At 39.4% G+C, this 18,216-nt stretch overlaps 1 protein-coding gene across 1 annotated transcript in view; it reads right to left on the bottom strand.

Annotated features, from left to right (window-relative positions):
- itga1 (integrin, alpha 1) overlaps positions 1-18,216 on the bottom strand; it is a 69,960-nt gene that overhangs the window by 39,112 nt on the left and 12,632 nt on the right. Inside the window, exon 2 of the mRNA XM_053646267.1 lies at positions 1,900-2,020. Coding sequence (XP_053502242.1) covers positions 1,900-2,020 — 121 coding nt within the window. The remainder of the gene's footprint in view (positions 1-1,899; positions 2,021-18,216) is intronic.

Below are 18,216 nucleotides of genomic sequence, written 5' to 3'. Positions count from 1 at the left end.
TGAAAACTGTTGATCAAGTAGTGAAATGAGAATAAAATAACAATATTCTAATATGGTAGGATTTCACATCGGCAAAGACAAATTGTGAAAGACAATTTAATTGTGGAAGACAAAATCGCAAATCATTGTAACTCTAACGGCTGTATGCGTTTCTTCATAGCTTTATTTATTTATTTATTTAAGAAAAAAAAAAAATTTTTTTACTAACCATATTGTTGAATAGATTCAATTTCAAATCACAGGATTGTATTAATGTGCTTGTTCTAATATCATCTCTAATGGCAAAGACAGTCTTGAATGTAAACAATTCGCTAAAATGGCCGACATTTGATATAACCAAAGCCTAATAATAAATACATTAAAAAAGTGCTCTTATTTAACAAAGCTTTGTTGATAACGATGAAGCTGTCTTATTTAGTGCTTTAGGAAGGAGTCTCTGGTGTCAGCACTTTGTAACAGTCAGTGGTAAAGTTTTCCTTTGGCCTGTGTGTTTCTTGGTGAAAGAGGAAAAAAAAAGAGAAGCTGAGGAAGAAATGACTGTTTATAGCTGCTATGACGTAAGTGACAACTTTTTTGCAAACGTAACTTAAAACAGATAAAAAGTACACCAGGTCTTTAATTCTTTAATGACTTAAATCAAACAGAAAAATTAGTTAGATTCTTAACTAAAAATTGTCATTGGTGGCAAATTGCTGTGGTACATTAGAAGAGGGTTAAACACTTCAGGATGTTGTTGTTTTGTTGTTTACTTTTTTATTGTCCACCTTAGGGGGAACTCGTTTTGCAGCTGTTATCGCTATTATTGTTATTGGATGTGCTGTTATCGGTGGCAAAAAAAACAACTTTGGTGTGGTAACAGTAACGGCACTTTATGACACTGTCCTGTCATTGATTATTTCCCTACAACGGCACAATCCCAAGGGTTTCATTCCTTACTTAATACAGATGCTTTGGGTGCGTCTCAATCATCTTCCTAATTCAGTCGTCAGGACTCTGATCAGGGAGTCGGCCATGTTGTCTCAATCCCAAAATCCTTCCAGTGCACTGGAACGTTCGCTCCCTAAAAAAATCCCACAATGCACCGCAAAAACCAGGGAGTATAGATGCTCATTATGTTCCCTTACTGGAAATGATGCCATATTTTCTGAAGCGTCTCAACGCTCAAGGGGACTTTCGCTGAAACGAACACATTCAGTAGTGTTATGATTTGATATCCTCGGAACATCTGCCAGCGAACATTATAAATCGGACCAAATGCGGACCTAAGTGGACATTCGCAACATCCGGGGGACGTCCCCTGTTTGCTGGAACTTCATCTACAAATGTAAGTAGCTCTCATTGTTGTAGCGATTTTTAACTTTATTTGACGTTCTATATACGGTTTGTTTGAATCTAACGACTTTTAAGTGTTTAATGACTTAAAAAAATCCACTAGCTAGCCTACGATCCTGCTTGAAGCACCGTGACAGAAACGCGTGTGATTAATCGAACAAATTTATAAAAGATATCGGTCCTTCCAGGTGTTGATAAATGCCAGTGGTGGCATTGTACAATGCGAGTATGTAGTCATGTGGACGGAAATTGAGTCACTAGTGTCCCAATGTGTAGTAAGCCTGGGTCTTTACCAGTGCCTGAACTCGCGTACACCATATACTGATTCACCACCAAGGGAACTGATTAGGACGCACCCTCTGACTAACTGTGGGAATCAATGAAGGTACTGATCTATGTTAATTATGTTACCCAAGCTAATTCTGCTGTGTGGTAGGTTCAGTGCAGCCGTACCGTCTCTACAGCCATGCTCTATACCTGATTCTGTCAACGCTAGATTTTTGCTGGAACTGTTACATTACAGCACGTATGGAACAGGTGTGAGTATCGGATATGTATATGACTCACCATTTCCCTTCGCTGTTCTCGAACTGCTGCACGGTGTAGCCGAACATGTCTTCTATCGGCCCACTGAAGGACATCCCGTTCTTTTCGTCCACGTTAAAGGACAACAAGCACGATGGCAGCACTGCAGTGGGAGGAAAAAAAAACAAGTCAAGCACAAGCGCATCAAATAATCCCTTCGTATACTAGACGTGTGTTTATATTCCGTTTTAACTTTATGTGAATTGCTTGACTTATAATGAAACAAACAATCAGCTCAAGAATTATTGGCACCCTCAGTGAAGAGCTTTAAAAATATAACCAGGATTCTGTGGTACGAGTCTGAGCTCGATGTCAATGTGGGTTTCCTCCAGGATCTCTGGTTTCTTTTACTTCCCATAAACACACCACTAGATGAATTGGCAACTTTAAATTGTTCCTTTAAATTGTGAATTTGTGTGTGTGTGTGGGTGTGTGTGTGTGTGCATGGTGTCCTGTGATGGACTGGCATCTTATCCAAGGTGTGTTCTGGGGATAGACTCTGGGTCCAGTGCCATTCTGTCCAAGATAAAGCAATTACCAAAAATAAACGACGAATGTTTTTAACAAATATATACAGTCAGATCCATAAGTATTTGGACAGTGACACAATTTTTGTCATTTTGCCTCTGCACACCACCACAATGGATTTGAAATGAAGCAGTCAAGATGCGATTGAAGTATAAACTTTCAGCATTTATTCAAGACGCTTAACAAGAATACCACATTAACCGTTTAGGAATTACAGCCATTTTATTTTTTATTTTTCTTTACAGAGTCTCTCCATTTTCACAGGCTCAAAAGTAACTTGACAACTGACTGATAAGCAGTTTCATGGCCAGCTGTGTCCTGTTTCCTCATTTCAAATTGATTGTGGTGGTGTACAGAGACAAAATTGTGTCACTGTTATAATGCTTATGAACCGGACTGTAAGTTCTTTCCTATTTTCAGTGAGAGATTAAGCTAAATAACCAAAAAAGACATTTTTCTCATAACCTTTTTAACCCCCCCCCCCCCCCCTTCAATAAAGGTGCCAATAATTCTGGAGCTGACTGAATGAGTAAAACAGTCAATATCCGTGTCCAATTTCATTAATTTAATTTTTCCCCCTGCAGATTTTTGGACTCAAAACTGGCTATAAAACTTTTGATATATCCGCATTATTATCTCACAATTCTTCACTCAACTTATGTGAGGAATGCTAAACTTCCAACTAAACACAAAAGCGTCATTCCTTTCACGTCGTATATTATTATAAGATTCTAGATTATTATTTTTGCCGCATTACATTAAAAGACCCCCTCAAATGGTGCAAAAGAAATGAGAAACTTCCGTAACGCTGAAAAACAATTTCTTCATTTTAACCCCGACTGTGTGTGGGAGTAAAACAGCTGCATGGGGGTAAGATGCATTTCATAAATCAATGTTAAAAATCCTCGGATTGGGTCACTCTCTTTATTTCCGCGGACAATGGTGTCTCTGAGTGGCGCATATGAACAGGACAGTAAACTCTACGGTTTTAAATGGCTCATTGTGATGAGGCTACAGAGAGGCTCTTCATCCAGGACATGAAACTACATTCCCTTCATCCCTCACTCCCTTTCTGTGTTTCTCAAGCAGTTATGAGGATAAACAAGGCTTCTCAAGATGGGTCTAAACACAGAGTTCAAATGTTCATAGTTTGTATTTTTGTCTATGCATAATAATGAGTGTTTCGGTGCTAAGCAGGTGAGTAACTCGAAAGTGCCTTTATTCAAACTCGAACTCTTTCATACAGCACCACTCATTGTTAAAGCTGTGTGCGAAAGTGCTGTGTGCATGTGTGAAAGACAGAGTGAGAGACAGTGAGAGAGAGAGAGAGTGACTTTTGACTTTAAAAATTTTCCTTTTATTACTCATTTAGATTCCTCCAAAACTAGAGAAACATAGTGGATAGATAAAATGTGTACGAACCTAAACAGAGGTAATAAAAGAAACTTGAATTCACTTCCCCCTCTTTTTTTTCCTTCTTTTTAACAATTAAACCAAATAAAACTTCTGCATCTACAGAGCATACAACTTCACCCCATAGTTCACAAAATTCTTGCAACCTTCGAGTCATTTTGAAAAACGCATATTCGGCTTTAAGTCTAGCTTTGACTAATGCTGTTAGCATTTTTTCTGCCTCCTGAGTGCCTCCCCTCTGCATTTTGTATTTCCTCGTGAGCCAGATAGCGAGTTTGGCCTGCCCTATTATGAAGCTTAGTAAAACCACAGATTTTTGCTTTGGAACACACTTTGGCCCATATATGTAAATGTGTTCTGCCCATGTGACTCCCAACCCTCTGCACCAAGCATGTATGTTTAGTACAGTGCTGTCTTAGAGGCATCCTCCAATGTTCTCAGTATCAGTGTTTGGAAGGATAAGAGAGCTCCTTCCTCTCTCTGATTCCCCTCTTCTGCTGCGGAGATTCGTAGAGGCTGGCTTTCCCGATGGTCCTGCCCCAGAGCCTCCCTGAAAAGGGTTAAGACTACCTCTCCCAACAGTCTCTGCATGAGGCGGCCCGACAGTACCCCCGTCTTGGCGCACATTTCGCTAGCCGTCTTCCAGCTGTTGCCAGACCTCAGGTCCTTAATTTTGGTGATTCCTGCTCTCCGTAAGTGTTGTCGAATGTATGCGGATGATAGCATTTTGGACTGTATCAGTGGGTTGTGGAACAATGGCTCTTCTTCGGTGCTTGGAAAAGGTCTTGCTGATGTTCAGCACTGAAAACCAGGCTCTCAGGACAGACGGGTAGAACGTTGCTGTTGCTGATAAGTCCATTTCCCTCAAATTCAGCACAAACAGATGTTTGTTGTAAGTCAGATCTTCAATGCGCTGAAGTAAGGCACAGGCTGTGCCGGACCATGCCATCCCTTCTCCATAGATTAGCCCCAGTGCCGTCTGCAGTCGGAAAGTTCTGACCCGACATGACAGGTCAGTCAATTTCATCCCAACTTTTCCCCACTGGAGATTGTCCAGTAGAGTGGGATGGCCTTGATCCTGTCAATGCCCTATTAAAAAACTATCACATTTACCCCAACTGATGCGTGCTGAAGAAGCTCCTGCATAAATGGCTAGGCTGTGAGTCAGTGTTTGAATGTCACCCTGGTTTCTGATTAAAAAAAAAAAACTGTCACGTCATCTGCATATGCTGACAACACCAGCTTTTCCTGCACTCCTCTCACTGACAGTCCATGTAGTTCTGCTCTGAGCTGGCATAGCAGTGGTTCTATCGCCAGACTATAAAGTTGTCCAGATAACGGGTACCCCTGTCTGATTCCTCTTCCCATTCTGACTGGACAGCTAAGACCACATCCAAGGTCCATGTAGAATTCCCTGGCTTCTTTCCTCATTTCATTTGCCTCTGTTATGCTGAGGTACAGCATCTGGTTCCTGGATAAGTTGACAAAAAAAAGGCACTAGGGGCATCCATGTCCTTAATACTGGAGATGCGGGATCTTATTAGGGCTGTTTTGGCTTGTTCATGAAGAAAGGAACTTAAAAACTTTCTCCTTCCTTCCAGTAAACTACTCATGTTAGGGTCATTCCTACAAATCATTTTTCTTTCTATTAAAGTTATTTCTGCCCCGAGTTCTTGAATGTTACCTTGTATTGTCTCTGCTGTGTGTGCTGTGTATTTCTGAGAAAAAACAACAACTTTGATTTGTGTTTTCCCCACCTCCCACCAGGAAAACAAACTGTTAAAATGCTTTTTTGTGACAGACATCATTAGGTCTATTGTAATTAAATGATGATCCGAAAACCCGGTAGGGCTCATGACTGCTTTATAGAATCTATTTCTATTTGTTTTGGTAACGTAAAACCTGTCCAGTCTTGCTGCAGTGATCTTTGTGTCAGTAACTTTGACCCATGTGTATTGTTTTATTCCCTGGTTTCTCTCCATCCACACTTCAAACAAGACACACTGACTGATAAGCCCCTCAAGTGCCTTAGCAGGCTGTGGGTGTGGTTCCTCCCCGTTCCTGTCTAGGGTAAAATCTATGGTGCAGTTACAGTCCCCTCCCAATATCACTAAAGTTTTACTACCACTTTGTTGTAGTGCATTTTTTAGTTTATGGAATAGCTGTACCCTCTCACTACCCTTGTTGGGGGCGTAAACATTTATGAAAATGAACTCCGTTCCCTTTATTTCCACCTGCACCATCAAGACCACCAATTTTTTGTGAGCTGGACGAACACTAGTCTATAAGTCAGCGTCTATAGAAGCTAACTAAAAAGCTCAGAGAACACCAAGAAACCAGAACACACTGAGCATTATTTAAAAGGTTCCTAGAACTGTAACTTTCCACAAAAAAAGTACTAGACTTAAAAGGTTACCAGGATCTCAGAGTTACAAGTCAGTATCAGGTGTTAGTCATTAGCATACATGTCAGGTGTCTACATGTGTTACCGTTTGAGTGAAATACTGTACATATCTAATGATTTATGGAAACAATGAAAAAGAACCCCCTAAACCAAGCAAAGGCTTTTGGTTTATTTTTGCCCTGATTCATTATAATCATTCCTCATCCAAAGAGGAGGTAACTCGAACCTGCTCCAACTCCTTCATCTCCATTAAAATGCACACACACACACACACACACGGGGAAGATAAACCCACTCACTTAGCTGATTCAAGATGGCTGCCGGCCAACAAGTGCTTTAGCATTGATCAGAAAAATGGAAAGGATGTCCATCAGCTTCTGGTTAATAGTTGCTTGGGATAAAAGGATCTGATCAAACATTATAATCGGAGGAGAATCTGTTTTCAGCAAAAGAGCAGAGTCAGACTCAGCAGAAACAAACAGGATAGGTTAATGTAGGAGCTCGAAACAGGAAACAGAGCCAAACAGAAGGGAGAAGACACGCATAAACACAGGGTAATGAAGCATAACAAGGCAAATTAATTATGATGGGGCGGGAAGGGGGGGTGCGGGGTGCGGGGTGGGGGTGGGGGGGCATGGTCAGAACACAGGACACACAAAGTAAACAGGACGTGACAGAATCCCAATCAGGAAATCAAACCCAAGTACATATATAGAGTGTAAATCAACAATTTACCAATGCCTAAACATCATTATGAAAGGAAATGTCCTTAATTGATGTTATTTCTCTAATGAAAACCAAACTGTTTAGTGAAACGCTGGCAGATAGATAGATAGATAGATAGATAGATAGATAGATATATAGATCGATAGAAGGCTGGATGGAGAGAAAGTCATATAGACAGACAGAGAGATGGATGGATGGACAGATGGACAGAGAGTCAGTCTGACAGACAGATTACATTTAATATCTGGTTGTGTCACCTTTAGCAGCAATAACTACAACCAAAGGCTTCCGATAACTGGAGATCAGTCTTTCACTTACTTCTAGGACTAGGATTTACTCCTATGCTTTGGATCATTGCCTTGCTGCATAATCCAGTTGCACTTGAGTTTCAACTTACAGACCGGACATTCTCCTTTAGGATTTTCTGGTGGAGAGCAGAATTCAAGTTTCCCTCAATTATTGCAAGTTGCCCAGGCCCTGAAGCAGCAAAGCATCCCCACACCATCACACTGCCACCACCATGCTTGACCGTAGGTATGATGTTCTTTTTGTGGAATTCAGTGTTTGGTTTACACCAGATGTAACGGGACCGCTGTCTTCCAAACAGTTCCACTTTCAACTCATCAATCCACAGAACATTCTCCCAAAAGGTTTGAGGATCTTTAAGGTGTTTTTTGGCAAAATTCAGACGAGCCTTAATGTTCTTCTGGGTTAGCAGTGGTTTTACCTCGCCACCCTTCCATGGATGCCATTTTTGCCCAGTGTCTTTCTGATAGTGGAGAACCTTTATTGCTGCAAGAGAGGCCTGTAGGTCCTTTGATGTTGTCCTTGGCTCTTTTGTGACTTGCTGGATGAGTAGTCGTTGTGCTCTTGGAGGAAGTTTGGAAGGTCGGACACTTCTGGGAGGATCCACTACTGTGCAGAGTTTCTCCATTTGGAAATAATTGCTCTCACAGTGGTCCTTTGGAGTCCCAGAGTCTTTGAAATATGAGGGGGGTGGTTGGGGTAGATAGCTAGCTAACTAGCTAGCTGTATGGATAGATAGATGGATGGACAGACAACAAAGCGTTAGAGAGATGGATGGATGGATGTATAGACGGATGAACAGACAGATAGACATAGATAGATAGATAGATAGATAGATAAAAATGTACGATAAAAAAATCATCCAATTTAGCATCTGGGGACTAGCAGCTAGCAAGAAAAGAACACAAGAACACAGAATCACCTGGTGTGCATTACCTAAAACTACTTAGGAAAAACTTAATTTGTTTCTACAATTCAATCTCACGCAACACCTGGTTGTTTATGTAACCAGAAGAAACAAAACCACTAATGTTAGACTGCTGTGGTATCTTGTTATAAGCTTTACACAATCAGAAACAGGCTGGATGTTTACAAGCTCTGTGGCATTGCACTTGTTTGTGGTGTGTAATGTGATTTTGTCCTCAGTCATCTGATCACACGACACTTTTCCCCCCTCACATAATCTGCTTAGCCTGAGGCACGATCAGTGCAAGACTGAGCTAACTCTACATGCTAAAGTGGAGCTAAAATAAGAGCTTCAGTTCAATAACAGCGACAGAGGACACACTCCAATGACGAAACAGCACTCAGGCTAATTAATTTAACTAAAGGCAGAGAGTCAATATCTAAAATGATCCTCCTTCCTTTCTCTCTCTCGCTCTCTCTCCCCCACTCTCTCTCATTCTTTCTTAATTAAAGTCCTAACATTTCCTTGTCTGGTCAATATTATATTCATAACATGCCCTGGCTAATATCATATGCAACATACTGTATTACAGAAGTTTGTCTTGTGGGATGCTATCCAAATAACAATGTATGTGACTGATTTTTTTCTCCACATGCAAGACACTTTCTGGTTCTTGGGGTATACTGTAGGTGGTGGGTATTTTAGAAGAAAACAAGCTGTATAAGCACCCCTTTGTATATTTGCGTCTCAAAATTGATTATCCTCAACGATGAAACACATGACTGTCAGGCCCTGTTTACACTAAGTGCGTTTTCGTTTTAAAACAGCCTTTTAAAATGAAAACGATTCTCGTCCACACTGCCGTTTCTGCTGTGTTTCAGAAACGATCTCCACCCACAGTACACGACCGAATACGCATGTCACATGACCATTCATGCACACTAGGTATTATGTATACGAGTGTAAACAAGAAGTTGGTTACTAGTCACCGGCATGCACAACCAATTCGGCGTTCCATGTTGCCGATCGCTCTAATCATAGCTTGCCTCTTGTGCATGTAGGCAGCTGCAGTATTATAAAATACAGAATTTTACTGCGCAATGGCTGCTAAGAATGATAACAAAGCCAGCAAAGCTTGTGGTTCAGTCTCTGTGTTGTTGTGTATACGATCAAGGTAGCGTAACGTTCATATGGCAGGGGCTTGACGAATCAGGGAAGGACACGCAATGATCCAGAAGACCCAATCAGGGGGTGAATGTGGGCGAAGCCACGCCTACATTTTCGAAAGTCTTCATTTTGGTCGGTTTACACTGAAACGTGAGCCCGGTGTGTTCAAACTAAAACGGGGTCTTCGGAGTTTCCGAAATTCTCTGTTTTCGAGAGTCGTAAAACGCCGGAGTAGTGTAGAAGACAGGCGTAACTGTAGCAAAAGCTATGCATTTTAAAACGTAAATGCACTCATGTAAACAGGGCCTCAGGCTCTCCAACTATCTATGCAAACACAGTATGAGCTGTATACGACTCGAATTTGCATGCATGTTGCTGTCTGGTACTGTGGTTAACACAGTGGTGTATTAGCTAACTGTGAAAGAAAGCTAGCGAAATTTGCACTAAATTTACTTCCCAATGCAAAATGCAGTTACTCTTACCACCCCAAAGTTATTCTTTTCCAATAACAGCATGCACTGAAACATTCCTCATATTCCATAGCAATTTGCCAACAACTACAATTTTTATTATTTAAGAATTAAATATTAATTAATTTATTTAAATATTATTTAACACGTCACAATTTTAATTATTTTTTTTTATAGTTACATTTAATGTTGTGGAACATCCACGAAACAAATGAATTCCTGTTATCCCCTATGTTATAGTAGTTATCACACACATTCACACACAATTTGGAAATATCAATCAGAATACAACACGTTTTTGGTCTGGGGGAGAAAACCAGAGTACCCAAAGGAAACCCCCAAAAGCACGGGGAGAACGTTCAAAATCCACACACACAGGACGGAGGCAAGGTTCGAACCCCGAATCCCAGAGGCAAACATGCTAACCACTGAGCCACTGTTTTACGTGGAACATCTATCACGCAAGTCCCTGTTTACACCCTTACTATAAAAAAGATAACATATGAGAATGAGTGCATTAATATAAACCTTTGATTTACAGCCAGCACTTTGCTGTTGTAGTTGCTGTTGAGATTGTTGAGTTCAGGCTTTGCGAATTTAACGTGCTGTCGTAGAATATTACAGAAACCCCATAAACTCGAATATGCATTATAACATTTTAAATATCTCTGAATAGATCAATAACTTTTGAGTGAACATACTTCAAGAAGGAAGACAGAAATACAATCAGATTTGTCCAAGAGGAGAAATTAGCATTGGTGAGTGACTCCACATAGTTTCATTAATTCCCCTGCATTCTATTGAGTGAACACTTCCAAGTCCAGAGCTCTCAATCCAGATGTGTCCTCTAGAGACCCGAATCCCCCCAACCCCCCTCATTGACAAGAACAGCATCCAAATCCATCCACCAAATGATACAGTGCTCCCGCTGCTCATGTAGGCTTTCATCCCTGCATCCTCCCACGACCAGACCCAAGAGATCATGTTTTGTCACACACCCACACACGTACACACACCCTGACGCTCCCGAAAAAGTGCTGATTCCAAGCAGATTTCATGCAGACGCACACCTAAACAAAAACACCTGCCCACGCTGAGTTCAGGAGATGATGATTAATCAAGCATTTCATAGAGAAACTAAAAATACACACACTCGCGTAGGTCATTTCCTGTATCGCGAACACAAAGGAAAGTAATGCAGCGATTCATAGTGTGTAGAGACTGCAGGAAATAAGGATTTGGTTGTGCGCTTATTAATGAAATACTGATGTGCTGAATTTTCTGAATGTTTTTTCCAGAATTTCCAGATGAATATTCTAATCACTACTGGTGCATTCAAATGAAACTCATCAAAAACAGTTGCTAAGCAACTAGGCCTGTCACTATTATTGCTATTATTAGAATAATTCATCATGATTATTATGATGAGCTGAACGTAATACAGTACCCTCCAAAAGTATTGGAACAGAACGGACAATTAAAATTTTTCCCATTATACATTGAAGACATTTGGGTTTGAGATCAGAAGATGATTATGAGACGACAGATCATAATTTCAGTTTTCATTTTCTCATATTTACATCAAGATGTGTTAAACAACTTAGACCATGGCATCTTTTGTTTGAACCCAGTCATTTTGGGTGGCTGTGGCTCAGGTGGTAGAGCGGGTTGTCCACTAATCGTAGGGTTGGCGGTTCGATTCCCAGCCCTCGTGACTCCACGTGCCGAAGTGTCCTTGGGTAAGACACTGAACCCCAAGTTGCACCCGCTGGCAAGTTAGCGCCTTGCATGGCAGCTCTGCAACCATTGGTGTGTGAGTGTGTGTGTGTGTGTGTGTGTGTGTGAATGGATGAATGAGTCACAGTGTAAAGCACTTTGGATAAAAGCACCATATAAGTGCAGACCATTTTTTCAGAATTATCAAAAATATTGGAACATATGACTGACAGGTGTTTCTTGCTACCCAGGTGTGCCCTTCTAAACTGATTGTTTAAAGAATTAATAGCTCTGAATGTGTACTCTTGGTTTGAGCCCTAAGTTTCGCCTGTGAAGACTGCGTTTGTTGTTAAAAAGGATAAACCAATATGACCAGAGAGATGTCTATGGGAGAAAAGCAAGCCGTTTTGAAGCTGAGAAAATATGGAAAATCAATCAGAGCCATTGTACAAGCATTGGGCATAGTCAATACAACAATTTTAATGTCCTGAGAAGGAAAGAAACCACTGGTTTACTAAAACCAGACATCGAACTGGTCGGCCAAGGGAAACAACAGCAGTTGATGACAGAAATATTGTGAGAGCTGTGAAGAAAAATCTAAAAACAACAGTCACTGACATCACCAACACCCTCCACAGGGCAGGGGTGAAGGTATCACAAACCACTGTTTGAAGAAGACTTTAAGTGCAGAACTATAGAGCCCTGAACAGGAGACTGAAGGGAGAAATCCCCAAAACAAACAAGAACTGAAAGAAGCTGCAGTAAAAGCCTGGAAAAGCAACACCAAAAGAAAAATGCAACAGTTTGGTGATGTCAGTGGGTCGCTGGCTTGGTGCAGTTATTATAAGCAAAGGATATGCAACCAAATATTAAGTGTTATATACTTTGATTTACTTTAAATCTATCTGTTCCTATACTTTTGCTCACCTAAAAATTGGGTGGTCTGCCACCAAAGGTGCCATGTTTTAAGTCGTTTAACACATCTTTAAGTTATGAATATCAGGAAATGAAAGCTGACATTCTGATCTATCGGCTCATATTCATCTTTTGATCGCAAACCCAAATGTCTTAAATGTACAGCAAAAACAACAGAATTGGCCTTGCTGTTCCAATACTTTTGGAGGGGTCTTTAAGTTTAAGGTCTTTATGGTTTTTTTTACCCTATAGTAATCATTGTTCTATGAATAAAACTATCGGTCTGCAGTATACAATTGGTCGTATCTGTGTCAATATCTAGTGTAGGTTGTTAGAGGATAATCATGCTACTACCATCCGACGTTGATTATTTAGTGGTATTCCTCTCATACCACACAATCTGCCAATGCTTACACGTTTTTTTTAAATTATTTAACAGTGTGTTTTTAGTAATATTCAACGCTGTGAAACGTCTGGAAAACAAGTTCCTGTTCTGACTTACTGTACTTTACAGCAGCTTCTGTATATACAGTTGTTTCTCTTTTTTCTTTCCCTTGGTATTAATAAGAACATGCAACTTGTCATGTTCTAATTAAAAAAAAAAACTGCAAAGCATAAACAAACTCATCTGTCCTGAAGACTGTCTCACGTCTGAACACTTAGTTATAGCTTTACAAAGTGTTGAAACTGGAGACTCCTTCCATACACGCAGATGGAAAATGAAGCCCATGTGAATGAGCTGTTCCTATAGAAATGACAAACTATTATAATAGGACACTATTATATTTTTTAAAATATATTTTTTATACATATTATACTCATGCACGCTATTTTCGACTGGAAATACTGTCACTCTACACGGTGAAGCGATGGGCCTGATAACATTATTGCTCTTTTCACAGGATGTGCACGTCTTTCCAGATGACGAAATTTCCTTGCCCACAAAACTGGAGGCATTTCCAGTATTAGTGTAATTCTTTCAAAACATGACTAATTTGGTGCGCGTGAAGAGGAACTCCCTGATAACGTCATTAAATAAAAAACCCACACAGTTCTCCACCTCGGAAATATATGCAACATTAAAGTGCTTTTGTATGATAATGATACTTTATTGGACACTTATACATTACAGCACAGTGAAATTCTTTTCTTCACATACCCCAGCACGCTAGGAAGTTGGGGTCAGAGCACACGGTCAGCCATGACCCTCGGCAGTGCTGGGGCTTGAACCCTCTTTGATCAGTAACCCAGAGCCTTTAGCGCTAAGCCAGCACTATATTGTAGTTTGCCATTTCTTTTCAGATTTGCTCATGCTCAAAATCATTAGTTTACATAAAAACAGGCCAGACTTTCAGGACTTATCACACATTGAAATCTCTCCACCAAACTCCATCATATTTCACTAATATGAGTCCAATGCAGTGTGTTCAGTTCTTATCAGATGATATGGAAGATACCACATAATAGATGCACATAATAGATTCTTGTCCTGAGTTTCGAATAATAAATTCTTCAAAAAATAAATAAAGCCAACTCAGTAAAATTAAATTTTTTTATGATAACCGATTACATAACGATTGTTATCAGTAGTACATGTAGACTTCTGAACCCTGTTGTATATACAAAGTCCTATTTGTGAGGGGAAATCGTCTGTGTCTGTGAATAAAATGCCCCTTGAGGATGACTGCTGGATGTCACATGGTGAGGAAGTCGAGCTGAACGTGGTGCTTCTGCTCCTGACATTATCCAGTCCACTTCCTTAAGCAGCTTGTGTTTCCAGACTGTTTTTTCCCCTCTTAAAAAAATTGCCAAGAATTCAACAGGCTGACTGTCTGATCTATATCTAACAAACAGAACAGAACGTGACGACTTTACACGAGACCTCGCTTTAATTATTACATGTACAATCAAGTACATCTATGACGTTTGGTGCCTTAAAATAAACAAAACTTTTGACAAATAACTCAGAATTTGAAAAAAAAAAAAAGAAAAGAAAAAAAGTGGATGTCATAATGGGCTTCCAGAACCTTAAAGCAATGGTTTTGTGATGAAATCAACGTTGATAAAATTGATCAAATAAATGTTGTTCTTGCTACAACTTTATTTGATCTTCCAGTATGGAAAAAGTCAGATATATTAACTATCATATCTGTCAAAACATTTCTATTTTGTACTAACATCAGAAATTATAATAGAAAAGTATTACATTAGGTTACATTTATATATATATATATATATATATATATATATATATATATATATATATATATATAAACACATTCAAATATATTGTGTGATCGTGTACATTTCATGAATAATATTGTAAATAAAATGTAATAATAATCAAACTATAGATTGTTTTTTCATTAAATATGGGTCAATGTACTATTGACCAGCTGTTTCTATATTTCGCATATTTATATGAACATGTAGACTAGTCAATGCATACACTCTAAAACGTCATTATGGCCTTATGTATTTTTTACATATTGATATAATGCCCATGTTACTACAGTAGCTTAAGTTCATAGATGGAGTTATTTCTATTTAATGAGTTCAACAAAAGCCATTATTTACCTATTTACTTTTTGTTGCGCTTATATATTGTACTTAAGTGGAAATGCTGCCCTTAATTTAAACACGTTGATCTAAGAATTTTTTTTTTCCAGTGTATAACGTATGATTTTAATCAATTCTATATCTATAACAGCATCTGAGGCATATATAGCATATTTATAGGAATTTGTGTATTATCTTTTTGTGAAAACTACAATAAAATAAATATTATTCGATTATATGATATTCGCAGGCCTATTTCTAAACATTCTTTTCTAATTTCAAGCTAAAAATGTTTTAAACATTTTCCTAAATGTAATATATTTTCACATGATACAATTTTTAAAAAAAAATATTCGCTAAATGGTTAACAGCCTGTTTGCTAATCAGGTTTTTATGAGCATGATAAAGGACTTGAAGAAGCTTCATGTAGCTATATGTAAATAAATTGACTTCTTAAGGCCCTTTCACGCAGAGCGCGACGTGATAAAGTGAAGCGAATGGCAGACGAACGGTGCTTTCACACCGAACGCGAAACTTTTCATCGCCTTCGGCTAATTCACGCCTGCAGGATAGGTGGCGTTGACCGAGAATGCATTTTCCGCCTGCACGCTAGGCGGTGCAACCCACTGTTCAGCTGATCGGCTTATCGTCTTTGACCACTGAGAAGAAGAATCACTTAAATGTTGGCACCACAAGGCACAAAACTGTTAAGAAGCACAGAAAAAGAAAGAAAATGGATCTCAAAATGGAATTCGCTGTGACTTTTATCAAAATGTTCTCTGTTCTCAGACACCAATGATAACAAGAACTCAATATCCATTCTCATCTCTCATCCTGAATATTTTTCTTTAGTGTTTACACTGGTTTTCAAAACAGCTTTCTGTGCTATAGTGCCACCAATCTCGCCCTTTCGTGCAACAGCAGCGGCTCCGGGCACATCATCTAAAGCTCAAATCTAAAAAATCTCACTTTGTCACGCCCGGTGCGAATAGCTCCATAGGGTATCTATTGTTTCGATTCAAGAGCATCATACATTCGCATCGCTTAATCGCGCTCAGCGTGAAAGGCCCTTTATTTCATCATTCAGTATATCATTGTAACTAGCAGTGTATGATGGGAATCCCTTTGTCATTCTAACTTGGTAGAACAGATCCTAAGTGATCTAGTGTTTTTGTAAAATGACAGAAATAAAATAGCTAAGCTTATCGAATACGGGACACCTTGCCTGACAAATACCACCAGTGTCACCGTTTTTATTACACTTACGTAATATTTAAACAATAAACAGTTTACTTTTGTATTTTTAAGCCTCCTATGGATGAGGCCTGGGAAGAAATCTTTACAGAGGTCAAAGTTCTGCGTCAAATATACCATCATGCTGGGAATTTAAATTTTTGTGGGGATTGAAAAAGCAACTTTCATTGGTGTGGTCTGATGTGAAGAGTCAAAAGAAAAACAAATCAATTTCTGGTTCTGCGTGTTTACCTTTGCTTGAGAAAGAACAGCCAGAGAGCAAAGAGCGAGCTGCTGGACCATCACACGGGCTGACCGGAGTTTTAAGACAGAACATTAACTACGCCAAACTACCCCTGTCCCCCCCTCCCCCCGCTTTAAACGTTGGTATGCACCCTGCAGTTGGATGGTTAATGGAAAACGGATGGTGCCATGTGAAAAAGGAGGAGGGGTGATGTGGGTTTTGGGATCTGGTGAGCAGATGATGGTACGATGTTATTCTCTGACGAACTGTCTCACAGAGACAAGCTAGGAAGTTTGTTCATCAGTTGGCAGATTGGACAAAATCCACCTTGGGTTGGAAATAATACATATTTTTTTATGATTTCATGATCATATTAATTATTATACATCATTTTGGATTGTTCCAATCTGGCAACCCAGACTGACACGTTCTGAAAGACGTAGACAGTTGAGCCACACGCTGGAATGGAAAAAAAACGTCAGATACACAGTAATCTGAAAAAGTTACAGTTAGAGCTGGTTTTAAAGTGGGGTTTAAACCACAATTTGTCTGCTAAATCTAAATCCGGTCCAAACTAAAACTCAGGATCAGCACTCCTGAGAAGATGATAATATAGTTCCAATTTTCTTAAAATGGACTACAGATGATCATTCACGGAGCTTAACAATGAGTTTGATGCAAAAATATGAGGATAGGTGCATATACTTATGGAAAGACATTAGTAGGGTTGGGCAACATGATGATATGATATCAATATCCTGATAAATGATGTAGCAATATTTTTTTTCTGGATATCGTAACATGTTTTTATTACATTTTGAACCTAATTCCAAACTGACTGGAATTGTGTACTTTATTTACTTCACATCATGTACTGGAATTCCGTATCATAGCGATGTGAATGGTGATATATTTTTATCATGTCGCACTCCCTGAACTGTAATGCTACATTAGCCTCATAGCTCTAGCTCGGCCGACTACATTTGGGGTTAAGCTGGAAACTGCGCAAATTAGATTAGACAGAACGAGAGAAAGACAGACAGATAGATAGAGAGAGAGAAACACAGCAGTGGGTTAGACATTATGAAGATTATAGGGAGGAAATGTCTGTTCCTCAGCTATAAATTAAACTTTGCAGATCAAGAGAGCTGGACAGGCCTGGAAGAGTTCAGAGGAAGTCTTTCCTTTAACAAGTTTTGTTTGTTGTGTGTGTGTGTGTGTGTGTGTTGGAGCAGAGACACTTCAGTCTTTCCTCTCTGATACCCTCTGACAGCTGAACAGCCAAAATGAGTCACGCAGCAGAAATTCTCAACTCAAAAATATGCCTTCTCTCTCTGTCTTTCTCTCTCTCTGTCTGTTTGTCTCCATCTGTCTCTCTGTCTCTGTATGTAAATGTAGGTCTCTGTATATCTGTCTGTCTCTCTGTATTTATGTGTCTGTCTGTCTTATCAGTTTGTTTATCTATCTATCTGTCTGTCTCTCTCTTTTTAAATGTGTCTGTCTGTCTCTCTACATATCGGTCTCTCTGCCCGTCTATCTATCTATCTGTCTGTCTGTCTCTTTGTATATCTGTGTCACGATTCCAAGGTGGAGACGGATGCAAGTGCACAATTTCTTTAATTTATAGCACAACCAAGCACAAAACTAGAACTGTGAATTAGCAGCAAAACACTAAGGCTAAGAATAAACATAAACAAAAGATCAAAACACA

Source organism: Ictalurus furcatus, chromosome 16, assembly GCF_023375685.1.
Source record: "Ictalurus furcatus strain D&B chromosome 16, Billie_1.0, whole genome shotgun sequence".
NCBI lineage: Eukaryota > Metazoa > Chordata > Actinopteri > Siluriformes > Ictaluridae > Ictalurus > Ictalurus furcatus.
The sequence above is the reverse complement of the archived record's forward strand: the minus strand, read 5'-3'. Positions and strand labels throughout refer to the sequence as shown.